Source organism: Cetorhinus maximus, chromosome 16 (genome assembly GCF_964194155.1).
Source record: "Cetorhinus maximus chromosome 16, sCetMax3.hap1.1, whole genome shotgun sequence".
NCBI classification, from domain to species: domain Eukaryota; kingdom Metazoa; phylum Chordata; class Chondrichthyes; order Lamniformes; family Cetorhinidae; genus Cetorhinus; species Cetorhinus maximus.
The window spans coordinates 59,899,177-59,911,801 of record NC_135894.1 but is presented as its reverse complement, the minus strand read 5'-3'; the positions used below and the strand labels follow the sequence as shown (position 1 = coordinate 59,911,801).

Sequence of the window (12,625 nt, the reverse complement as noted above, 5' to 3'; positions counted from 1 at the left end):
AGTGGGGTGGTGAAAAAGGCATATGGGACACTTGGCTTTATCAATCGAGGCATAGATTACAAAAGTAGGGAGGTCATGTTGGAGTTGTGTAGAACCTTGGTGAGGCCACAGCTGGAGTACTGTGTGCAGTTCTGGTCGCCACATTATAGGAAGGCTGTGATTGCACTGGAGGGGGTGCAGAGGAGATTCACCAGGATGTTGCCTGGGTTGAAATATTTAAGTTATAAAGAGAGGTTGGATAGACTTGGGTTGTTTTCGCTGGAGCAGAGAAGACTGAGGGGCAACCTGATCAAGGTGTACAAGATTATGAGGGGCATGGACAGGGTGGATGGGGAGCAGCTGTTCCCCTTAGTTGAAGGGCCAGTCACAAGGGGACATAAGTTCAAGGTGAGGGGCAAGAGGTTTAGGGGGATGTGAGGAAAAACATTTTTACCCAGAGGGTGGTGAAGGTCTGGAATGAACTGCCTGGGAGGGTGGTGGAGGCGGGTTGCCTCACATCCTTTAAACAGTACTTGGATGAGCACTTGGCACGTCATAACGTTCAAAGCTATGGGCCAAGTGCTGATAAATGGGATTAGGTAGGTAGGTCAGGTGTTTCTCACGTGTTGGTGCAGACTCGATGGGCCAAAGGGCCTCTTCTGCACTGTGAGATTCTGTGATGTGTGTGGATGCACCCAGGAAAAGCTCCCTGCGGCACGGTGCTGCCTCGGAGATGAACAGTTTTGAAAATGAAAAATAAAGCATTGTAAAATGTTACTAAACATGTCCCCGCATGTGACTCGGTCACATGAGCAGGGACATGTTAGAAATTAGTATGAAATTTTGTTTTAGTGACGGACGGAAACCTCATCCTACCCATGGATGAAGTTTCCCAAAAAATGCAAAGGTCGCCTGGTCTTTTCGCCTGCCTGCCAACCATATGATTGGACAGGCAGTGAAGAATTTAATTCAGTTGGATTGTTAATGGCCTTAATAGGCCTTTTAATTGTCGGTGGGCACGCTGCCAACTCTGGCATGTGCCCGCCAACCGAAATATCACGTGACTACACGATGACGTCGGGACACTTACCCGACATCATCGCGTGCTATTTTATGCTTGTTCAGGTCAGGCGCATGCCTGCCCACCCACCCGACGGGTGAAAAATTCTGCCCCATATCTCTGTTTTCTCATGCCTGGGTCTGCTACTCAGGGACAATGAACCACAAAAGCAGCTGTCCTTGTTCTTATCGAACATCCACTCCTTTCTTGTGAGGGTCGCTGGCCAGTAAACAGCAGTAGGAGTTCTGGCTGATTTTTCTTTTCTTTGGCAAGTGTCACAAAGCAGCACGTCTATCTAGAGGAACTTTCCATAACCTAAACTCAACATAACTGCTGCAGTAACAGTAATGAGATATTCCTCTTCCCTATGATGTTAAAGTGGATTAACATAGTGTGATTGCACAAGCTGTTCTAATTTCAGTAATTTTTTACCTTCAGTGGTGGGCAGGATTCTAGAAACAATTATTCAGGATAGAATTAGCAGTCACATGGAAAAATATGGGTTGATAAGGAAGAGCTAGCATGGATTTCTAATGGGGAAATAGTGTTTAACTAGCTTGCTGGGTACTTTTTGAAGAGGTAACAGAAAAGGTCAATGAGGGTAATGCTGTTGATGTGGTTTACATGGACTTTCAAAAGGAATTTGATACAGTGCCACACAACAGACTTGTGAGAAAAGTTATTGCTCATGGAATAAAAGGGGCAGGAGCAACGTGGATACAAAATTGCCTGAAACATAGGAAGCAGAGAGTAATGGTCAATGGATATTTTTCAGGCTGGAAGAAGGTTTGTAGTGGAATTCCCCAGGCATCGGTATTGGGACCCTTGCTTTTCCTGATATATATTAATGACCTTGATCTTGGTGTGCAGGGGACAATTTCAAAGTTTGCGGATGATACGAAGCTCGGGAGTGTTATAAAGTGTGAGGAGGACAGTGTAGAACTTCATAAGGACATAGACATGTCGGCGGAGTGGGCAGATAGGTGGGAGATGAAGTTCGATGTGGAGAAATGTGAGGTGATGCATTTTGGTAGGAAGAACATGGACAGATAATATAAAATTAGGGGTGAAATTTTGAAGGGTGTGCAGGAGCAGAAAGACCTGGATGTATATGTGCATAGATCATTGAAGGTGGCAGGACAGGTAGAGAGAGCAGTTAATAAAGCATAAAGTATTCTGGGCTTTATTCATAGGGGCATAGTGTACAAGAGCAAGGCGGTTATGTTGAATTTATATAAGACACTCATTAGACCTCAGCTGGAGTATTGTGTACAGTTATGGGCGTCACATTATAGGAACAATGTGAACACATTGGAGATAGTGCAGAAGAGGTTTACAAGAATGGTTCCAGCGATGAGAAACCTGAGTTGTGAAGATAGATAGGAGAGGTTGGGACTGTTCTCCTTGGAGAGAAGAAGGCTAAGAGGAGATTTGCTTGAGATATTCAAAATCACAAGGGGCTGGACAGAATAGATAGGGAGAAGCTGTTCCCATTTGTAAAAGGATCAAGAATGAGAGGGCAAAGATTTAAAGTGATTTGCAAAAGAAGCAAATGTGATGTGAGAAAAAACTTTTTCCCACACGAGGTGGTTCGGGCCTGGAATGCACTGCCTGGAAGTGTGATGGAGGCAGATTCAATCGAGGCATTCAAGAGGGCATTGGATATTTATTTGAATAGAAACAATGTGCAGGGGCACAGGGAAAAGGCAGGGCAATGGCACAAGGTCATAATGCTCATTTGGAGAGCCAGTGCAGATTCGATGGGCTGAGTGGCCTCCTTCTGTGCTGTTAAAATTCTGTGATTCTGTGAAAATACAATGTAGTTTTAAATAACTTTAATTTTGGTTAATGCAAATATTTGTAATTTGGTATATCAAGAAGAGTGCAGTGGTTTCAACATTTTTTGAAAGAATCATTCCTTATTAACTATAATCAGTTGAAGTGCTTATACTGCTGTTTTACACTGCCTATAATTACACCTGAGACAGATCCAGTGTAGCTGAGTCACTATTGTCTGATGTTTTCACTCCAGTGAGATTGACAACTTTCCATTAGTTTTTTGATATTTAAAGATGGATCATGTCCTCATCTTAAATAACGATGGATTATTCACTTGGCAGCTGTGAAACCTTTGACAAGTAACATAAACAACACATTTTGAACTGTTAATTTTGCAAACATTTGCGGAAAAGAACATTGCTTTAGGATTGTGGCAACATTTTGTACCAAAATTAAAATAGTAGCTTGATTGTTTTTCTGTACAATTAGAGAATATCAAGAGGAACAATTTATTCCCTGTTTTGGTGCGTGTCACTAATTCTATTTTCAATAATTTATATAAAAACTCAAACATTGACCATTCACAGTTGTTGTGAAGTAGCCATCTCGAAAAGGATAGTCTGTTTACATATTGCGGAAATTCCCACGACCTTTGTCCTGTTAATCATGAACAAATGCTGGGCTGCATTTATTCATTTGGCCATCTAGCCATCTATTTGGTTGTATCTGAGACAAGCAACAGAGGGAAATTGAAGGGGATGGATTATGTCCCAATGCTAGATTTCTGCTATAGAATCATCCAACAAGGCACTTCTATAGCCCTCAGCCTTACATGCTGCATGTAAATAAGGGGGTGTGGTGGGATGGTGGATGAGTTTTCTTTGCAGGCTATTTTTCCCATAGAGTACGCAATGGCCAGTGGCAGAAAGGGATGTCAGGGAAAGATTGCCGTGGCCTTCTTGTAGCTGGCAACAAACAATCCATACCTGAAGGCCAATGCTACCCAATGTTTTGTTTAGTAGCATTATCTGAGTTTTTAAAAATAAAAAGTTATTTTGTGTGTTGTTAAAGAATTTAAAGTTTATTTAGTTTATGTAAAAGTTCCTTTTAGTATTAGTATTTCCATGCTTGGCTGGGAGCCCAGACTCCCATAAAAGGATTTACTTTGTTGACACAGGTGCAGAGCAGTGAAAACTTTGCTTTATGATGTTATATTAAGACTTTTCTGTGCTCAATGTTTATTCGCACAGGATAAAGTGGTGTCAAGTGCTTATAGCTTCTGCTATTGATACTTTAAAGATCTGGTTGGCACTTTCATAGGGGTGTAGTAACAGTAGTTTTTTTTAAAGAAATGGGTGTTTTTTAAGCAATTCCACACATTCCATTGTTTCTATAAGGCTCATTGGTTCTGCACAGAGTGTATGCTGGGTGAATGGTCATGAAAGTGTTATAAGTTGGGATGGAGAGCATGAGAGGCTATTGGGAATTGGTGGTGCATGAGCTGACGCAGAGGCACAGAGGTGGCATGGGGAGTGGGTGAGGGCTAGAGAGCCTAAAATATAAGAAGAAACTGGGTTGAAGAACCAGAGAATGGAGGCAGGGCTTTTAACCAGTATGCCTCAGCTCTCAGCTGTCCCTCTGGATGCCTTCAATCTGCCTCCAGGGGTGGATGGCCCACATCTATACTGCCCCCATCTCCCCAGATCGAAAATTGGTTCTAACAAGGCACTTTTTACTGAGTCAGGAAATTTCGTGACTGGAGCTACTTGCCTGACATCTCAGCACATGAATGAAGCTTACAAAATTCTGTTTTGTTTACTATATTACAAGTGTTTTCCTGCATTTAACCATCAACCTTTTCCATCAGTAGGAATTTTAATGAGTATTGCTGAAAAAGAGACATGTCTAAGCTTTTCATCTTGCAATCATCAGGACACTTTGCAAGAATACCAATAAAAGGGGAAAACAACAATTTATAACAGTATGTGAAGAGAGTGCTGAATCATTGGCAAGTGGCATTGCCATGGAGAATGCACCAGTGATGGTGACTGACAGTTAGCTGCCAGGCATTGTTTGAAACTTAAACCAGGCAGCTTGACCCTGATTGGTCAAGGCATTGCCCTCAGGAATGAGTCAGTGAATGGCTGTCACTTATTTTGTTTAGCTGAGACAGCACAATGTATGTATGTGTTCTTTCTGTCTGAAAAGAACAGGGCCCTGTGTATTAATATAGGTAGCTTCCAGTACACGCAAATGCACCACATTGCCCAACTGACAATCTTAAATTGTTTGTCAGCATAATTCTTAGCACACTGATGATTATTTAGCAAATGTTGTCCAATCATAGAATCACATGTAATGTTGGTCACTATGTTCTGAGTTTTGCAAGCACAGGCTGGTTGGGTATGGTCTGCACCCTGCGCCTTGCAAACAGCAGCTGGGACATGCTGTTTGATGCAATCCACCAGTCTTTGGGACGTATGGCCTATATACCTCGCATCACATTGGCACTGGCTTGCCATGGTGCATTCCCCATGGCAATGCCATTTTCCAACCCATCAGCACTCTCTTCAAATACAGTATAAATTGTTGTTTTCCCCTTATATTGGTATTCTTGCAAAGTGTCCTGCTGAGTGCAAGGCGAAAAACTTAGACATGTCTCTTTTTATAGCAATACTCAGGTGCTGTACTACCAAAAGACTTTTTGTTGTTAGTGCATTGAGCCTCCTATTAGTTTCCATGATTAAAACCATTTAAAATGTTCAGACATTAGCAACTGTTGAAATAAGCAGACAGTTGATGCATGTTATCTCCTTGATTGTCATGTCTACTTCAGACAATAAAATTGGGCTTCTGATCAAATGATATAATGATACATGTGATGTAATGAATAACAAAAGCTTGATTGTTGTTTGATATTTAAATAGTGAAATAATAAATTTCTTATCTGTTCTTATTTGCAGTGTCACCTTCCACTCAGACCTCATAGGAGAGTTTTGGTATGAACTCAAGCTCATTGCAAAGAAGCCAACACCAATTACACTTCCAGAGCTGCAGTGTGAGCTGGGAAAGTAAGTACCCTACTACATAGAAATTATTTGTTAAGTAGAGATGACTGTACACCCCAATAAGTATCCTAGGTTTCTATTGGCTTCTTATCATTACTTTAGTGTGGCAGATTCACTACAAAAATCATAACTGAGCACCAACTTGAAAACAGTAGGATACAGCGATATAATTATAATAAAAGATGTGTGTGGATAGTGTGAATTTCTTGTGGTGCAATTCCAGTAACACTTTCTAGTCATACCCATGAATATCATGCATGTCTGTCATGCTCTTCTATCTCATGGAAGTTTTTCATTTTAATTACTTCTGAGTGAGCCCTCCAAGCACAGTCTTCAAGGTAGGTGTTGCAGTTGCACACTTAGCTCTGAAAACTCTTGACATTCATCTTCAAGAGAGGTGGTGCTGTGATGCTATTGTCCAAGTGTAATCTGCCTGGGAGCGCTTTCTGGAACTTAAAAAAAATTCCTGTTGGCATCTTTTAAGATGAAGAAGATAAACACGAAAGAAAGAGAGATTAGGAATGGTGACCAAAAGCTTGCTTGGAGAGGTAGAAGAGAGATATAGAGAAATGGAAGAATTTAGAGGGAATTTCAAGAAGTGTCATCTCACCAACTGAATACATAAACACCAGTGGTGGTATGAGGAGAGTGAAGATCCATAAAATGTTGAAATCAGAAGAATGGAGTGTCCAGGTAGAGGGAGGTTATAGAGCTACAGGTGGTTTTATAATTAGGGAGGAGCAAGGCCATGCTGTGATTTGTAGAAAAAATATTTTAAATACGAGGCACTGGGTCAATGAGGTCCTTGGCACCCTTCCACAAAGTCAAAATTCTGCAGACACTACTTTAATACAAATTTTTAGTAGCAAAAATCCCCTACTCATTTCACTGTGCATTTGCTTCATGCATCCAATTCTGTCCCATTTCAATCCAATGCTGCTCCAGTTGCAGGAGACTGTGAGGTGACTACAATGCTGAAAGAGCCTTTGGGACTGAGATAGCCTTTTCCTTATGGCAGCTGAGGCCCGAGAGGATCTGCTGCAGGCTGCTTCACATGTGCCACAGCAAAGGGGAGCCTGGCCTTTGCTGCTTTCTGCCACATGGATTGGAATCTGAGATGGCTGGGAAGAAGGCATACATGTGGTACTATCATAGAATTACAGAATTGTTACAGCACAGAAATGGACCATATCAGTGCTAGCCCTCTGCGAGGGCAACTCAGTTAGTTCCAGTGCACCCTTCATCCCCCACCCCGTTTCCTCATTGCTCTGCAATTGTTTTCTCTTCAGTTAATTTTCCACTTCCCTTTAAAAGTCATGATTGAATCGGCCTTCTCCACACGCTCAAGGCAGTGCATTCCAATCCTAACCACTCACTGCATTAAATATCTTTCCTGCTGCCTCTGTTCCTTTTGCTCTCCATGCCTTAAATTGGTGTCTTTTGGTTCCTGATCCTTCCACCAACGGAAACAGTTTCTCCCTATCTATTCTGTCCAGTTCTCTCATTTGAGATGTCATTCTGGGAATGCATACCTGCAGGAAGCAGTGGGAAAGTTGCTCAAAGGTTAATAATCAGATTATTGAATTCCCAGTGCTCCCATACCCTAAGATGCTTATGAAAAAGAACAAAGATAGACCAAGGGTACAAGTTTTAAATTGTGGGAAGGCCAATTTGCAAGCTAAGATTTTGCAGAAATGAACTGGAAACAGCCACTTGAAGGTAAATGAGTGTCAGCAGTGGGAGGCATTCAAGGATGAGACAGAGAGGGTTCAGATCAAATATGTTCCCTTAAAGATAAAAGGTGAGACTTCCAAATCTAGAGCACCCTCCCCCTCCCCCACCCAACCCACAGGGCAGAAAAGTGAACCTCATTTCAGACACCAAGAGCGCAATATGCAGAAAGCCTAGAGAAGAACAGAAAGTAGAAGGGCAAGTGCAAGAGGACTGGAGAACAGCTAATGTGGTTCCGCTGTTTAAGAAGGGTTGTAGAGATAAGCCTGGGAACTACAGACCAGTGAGTCTCATGTCAGTGGTAGGGAAACTATTGGAGAAAATTCTGAAGGAGAGAATCAATCTCAACTTGGAGAGGCAACATTTGATCAGGGATAGTCAGCATGCCTAACAAATTTGATTGAATTTTTTGAGGAGGTGACCAGGTGTGTAGGTGAGGGTAGAGCAGTTGATGTAGTTTATAATGATTTCAGCAAAGCCTTTGACAAGGTCCCACATGGGAGACTTATAAAGAAGGCAAATGCACATGGGATACAGGGTAATTTGATAAGGTGGATTCAAAATTGGCTTAGTTGTAGGAGACAGAGGGTGATGACAGAAGGATGCTTTAGTGACTGGAAGCCAGTGTCCAGTGGCGTACCACAGGGATCTGTGCTGGGTCCCCTATTATTCGTCATTTATATAAACAATATGGATGACTACATGGGGGGTAGGATTAGTAAGTTTGCGGATGACACAAAGATTGGCCGGGTGATTATCAGTGAGGTTGAGTGTCTTGGGCTACAGGAAGATATAGATGGTTAGGATGGTCAAATGGGTAGATAAGTGGCAGATGGAATTTAACCCTGAAAAGTGTGAGGTGATACAATTTGGAAGGAGTAATTTGACAAGGAAGTATTCAATGAACAGCATGACACTAGGAAGTTCTGAGGAACAAAAGGACCTTGGCGTGTGTGCCCATTGATCTCTGAAGGCAGAGGGGCATGTTAGTGGGGTGGTGAAAAAGGCATATGGGACACTTGCCTTTATCAATCAAGGCATAGATTACAAAAGTAGGGAGGTCATGTTGGAGTTGTGTAGAACCTTGGTGAGGCCACAGCTGGAGTACTGTGTGCAGTTCTGGTCACCATATTATAGGAAGGATGTGATTGCAATGGAGGGAGTGCAGAAGAGATTCACCAGGGTGTTGCCTGGGATGAAATATTTAAATTATGAAGAGAGGTTGGATAGACTTGGGTTGTTTTCGTTGGAGCAGAGAAGACTGAGGGGCAACCTGATCGAGGTGTACAAGATTATGAGGGGCATGGACAGGGTGGATAGGGAGCAGCTGTTCCCTTTAGTTGAAGGATCAGTCATGAGGGGACACAAGTTCAAGGTGAGGGGCAGGAGGTTTAGGGGGAATGTGAGGAAAAACATTTTTACCCAGAGGGTGGTGACGGTCTGGAATGCGCTGCCTGGGAGGGTGGTGGAGGCGGGTTGCCTCACATCCTTTAAAATGTACCTGGATGAGCACTTGGCACTTCATAACATTCAAGGCTATGGTCCAAGTGCTGGTAAATGAGATTAGGTAGGTAGGTCAGGTGTTTCTCATGTGTCGGTGCAGACTCGATGGGCCAAAGGGCCTCTTCTGCACTGTGTGATTCTGTGAAAATTTTAAAAATATTGAAAAAAGAGGGCATGAAAAAATATTGACAAGTAAAATCAAGGAACTTACAAAATGGTTTAGAAATACATAAGGAGCAAGAGGAAAGAGTAGGATCGATTAGAAAGCAAAGAAAGGTAACCTGTGTGTTGAGGTGGAAGTCATGGGTATGGTTCTCAATGAATATGTCTGACTTCACAAAAGATGGGGCAATGCAGACATTGTATTTAAGGAGGAGGTCTGTGAAACATTGCATGAGATAAACATAGTAAGAGAGAAAATATTAAGGGGTTTGGGATCTTTGAAAGCAGATAAATTGCTGTGCCCACATTACTATGAGTAGCAAGGGAGAAAATAGCTGAGGATCTGACCATCATTTTCCAAATCTCTTTGGCTACAGGCCTGATGTCAGAGGACTCGAAGACTGCTAATGTTGTACTTTTGTTTAAAAAGGGGCGATGGGATAGACCGAGTAATTGCAGGCCAGTCAGCCTAGCCTTGGTGGTGAACAAATTATTGGAAAAAGTGCTAAGGGACAATATGAATCATTATTTAGAAAGGTACAGATTAATTAGGGACAGTCAGCATGGATTTGTTAAGGGAAAGTCATGTTGATTTTGGTGCTGCTATTAATACTGCCATTGGCAGTGTTGTTGCCAGTTTGTGCCAATGCCAGTGCTGATGTTGGTGCCAGCACTGGTTGTTAATTGTATATTAATTGCGTTTAATTGTATGCATATCGTGGGTAATAAATGAGGTTTCACTTGAGTACAGAGAAAGAGACACTTATTGAAACTTATTGGTTAAGGAGTGTATGCTTGAAATGTTTAACTCTGTAAATAAATGCAAGATTGAGGAAAGATTGGCTCCATTTCTAACCTTCACCCAATTGGCTATCTAGAAAAGAACATTGGTGTCAGTGTTGATGCTGATGATAGTGCTAGTGACGCTATTGGTAATATTGTTGCTGTTGGTGCTGGGGGTCCCCCATCGCAATCATTTCCTCTAATCTTATCTTTCTGTCTTCTTTCCATGCTCTTTGATATTTCTCGGCTTTGAGTGTTTATCGACTGTCTTTTTATTATTGTCATTAGTTTGGCTTCCCTCTCAGAGGTTTTTGACATAATTCTGCGCTCAAAACATTCAGTAACAACATTTGACATCAAAAAGTGTAATTTGGAATGAATCTTTATGGCAGAGACGGTCACTATTTGCCATCAAAACACTCACTTGACATCTTTAACTTCATCATGATTTATTTCAATCGGTCCTGATTACTTCAGGAGTCTAAGTGTTCAGAAGTGTTCAAAAGCCATCACAGCTATGGTAAATTTGTGGAGGTGATCATTAGCATTCAGAAGTGATCATTTGCACTCAAAAACAATTTTAGCGATCAAAAGTATCCATTAACCATCAGAAGTGATCTTCAGGCATCAAAAGTGATCTTCAAGCATCAGGGGCTATAAAAACACATTAAAGCAGTTTGTCATGTGAGACGTGTGATTCATTACATCCACGCATCATCGTCCATGCGCCCTGGACACTGATGAAACAAATGAGGCATGTAAATTTCATGCCTGCAGAAGGGGTCAAAATAAATTTTTTTGAGGGCTCTTGAGATTTTCTGAGGGCTACTTTTTAATTTTCAGGGTTCCTTTTGGTTTTCAGGGGCTCTTTCTTCATTCTCACTAACTTCTTTATTAGTATCACTACCTTCTCTGTTTGTGTTAACATTTGGGCAGAATATTATGTTCGGTGTGCAGGCATATGCCTGACACGCCCGAGCGTAAAATGATGCACAATGACATCGGATGACCGTCAGCTCCGTGCCTCAGAGAGATCGCACTAGGCCTGTTCGCCCTCTTCCCCCTGCCCGCACAGGCAGCGCTGAGTGCTGCCACTCACATTCTATGCTGTGTGGGCCTTAATTGGCCGGCCAGTGTGAAATTGCGGTGCTTCCTGACCACCCCGCCCGCCCCCGCCAAGGGCAAAATCCTGCCCATAGAGTATTTGGACTCACATAGAAGTAGAATTAGAAGAATTCATTCATTTCCTAGACAACACAGTATTTAAATTTGCACAAGACAACAGGTGTATGTTAGCAACAAAAGTTTTTTAAAAAAAAAATAACAGCACACACTTCTCCATACAAAAAGCCTTCATGCTAAACATGTCTTCTGCAGACTGGTGAGGTCATAGCTAATGCATTTACATTGCATATGCACAAAGCTGGAAGAATTTAACCAGCCAGCTATATCTTTTTTCTTGCACCTCAGATCTCAATCTCAGATTTAAATTTAACAATTGATCTAGCATTGATATTGATTCAGCATCAATTGCTGTTTGTCGAAGAGAGTTCCAAACTTCTACCACCTTGCTCCTGAAAGATCTGGTTCTAATTCTTCGATTATGTTCCCTAGTTCTAGACTCCTCTAAATTAATTGATCATTTATCTCATTACATTTCCTTCATTACAACAGTAACTACACTTACAAAGTATTTCATTGACTGTAAAGCACTTTGGGATGTCTTTAGGTCATAAAAGCACGATAAAAATGCAAGTTGTTCATTAATGTTTGAGATCTTAATATACACAAAATGGCTGCATGTTTGTCCCCTACACAGTTATTGCACTTCAAGTAATTCACAGTATGTGAAATACTTTGAGATGTGATCAAACATAAATGCAAATCTTTCTTTTGAAATGAAACTGTTCATTATTAAATTATCCAATTAATACAGTGTTCATTATAATATCATTCACTAAATTTTCCCCATATAGTAAGTAGCACCTGAACTTATGCAGCCTTAAGCCAGAGACTCCACATTCATTTGCAAGGCATTCATTACCTCAGTATCTGCAAGTTTTCTTAGTTCCCAGTTAGCTGAGGCTCACACCAATATAGAGACTACAGTGGAATGGTAGCAATTACTGACATTCTCACCTCAGTGCACTGCACTCTTACCTCCCTGTGGCACCCCAACCTCACCTCGGCCGCTTGACCTAGGCGCATGGTGCCTCTCCAGCTCCAGGGTGCCCTGCTCATACTGAATGAGGATTAGTAGGTGTGGTGGACCCCCGCCAGTCCGCGACCTCATTGTTATGGGATGTTTTCTCCTGAAAGGATAGAGGAGCATTGATTAGTCCGCTCTCTACCTGCAGTGCCATTGCAGCCTGGCCAACCCCACCTGAGGACGACCTAGCAGGGCTCGGCTGATTCATGACTCTAGAGCTGCAAGGCCCTCAGTCCAAGCAGCCCAGATGCTGCCTCATTGACATTTGCCACTCATACTCTAACACCTCTGAGGTCCACAGGGGGATGGGCAGTTCTTAACTGCTCTGCAAAGTGACCCATGCCAACACAG

General features: G+C 42.1%; 1 protein-coding gene across 1 annotated transcript in view; it reads left to right on the top strand.

The window, feature by feature from the left end:
• LOC144691873 (cilia- and flagella-associated protein 47-like) overlaps positions 1 to 12,625 on the top strand; it is a 647,761-nt gene that overhangs the window by 488,997 nt on the left and 146,139 nt on the right. Inside the window, exon 51 of the mRNA XM_078560450.1 lies at positions 5,782 to 5,889. Coding sequence (XP_078416576.1) covers positions 5,782 to 5,889 — 108 coding nt within the window. The remainder of the gene's footprint in view (positions 1 to 5,781; positions 5,890 to 12,625) is intronic.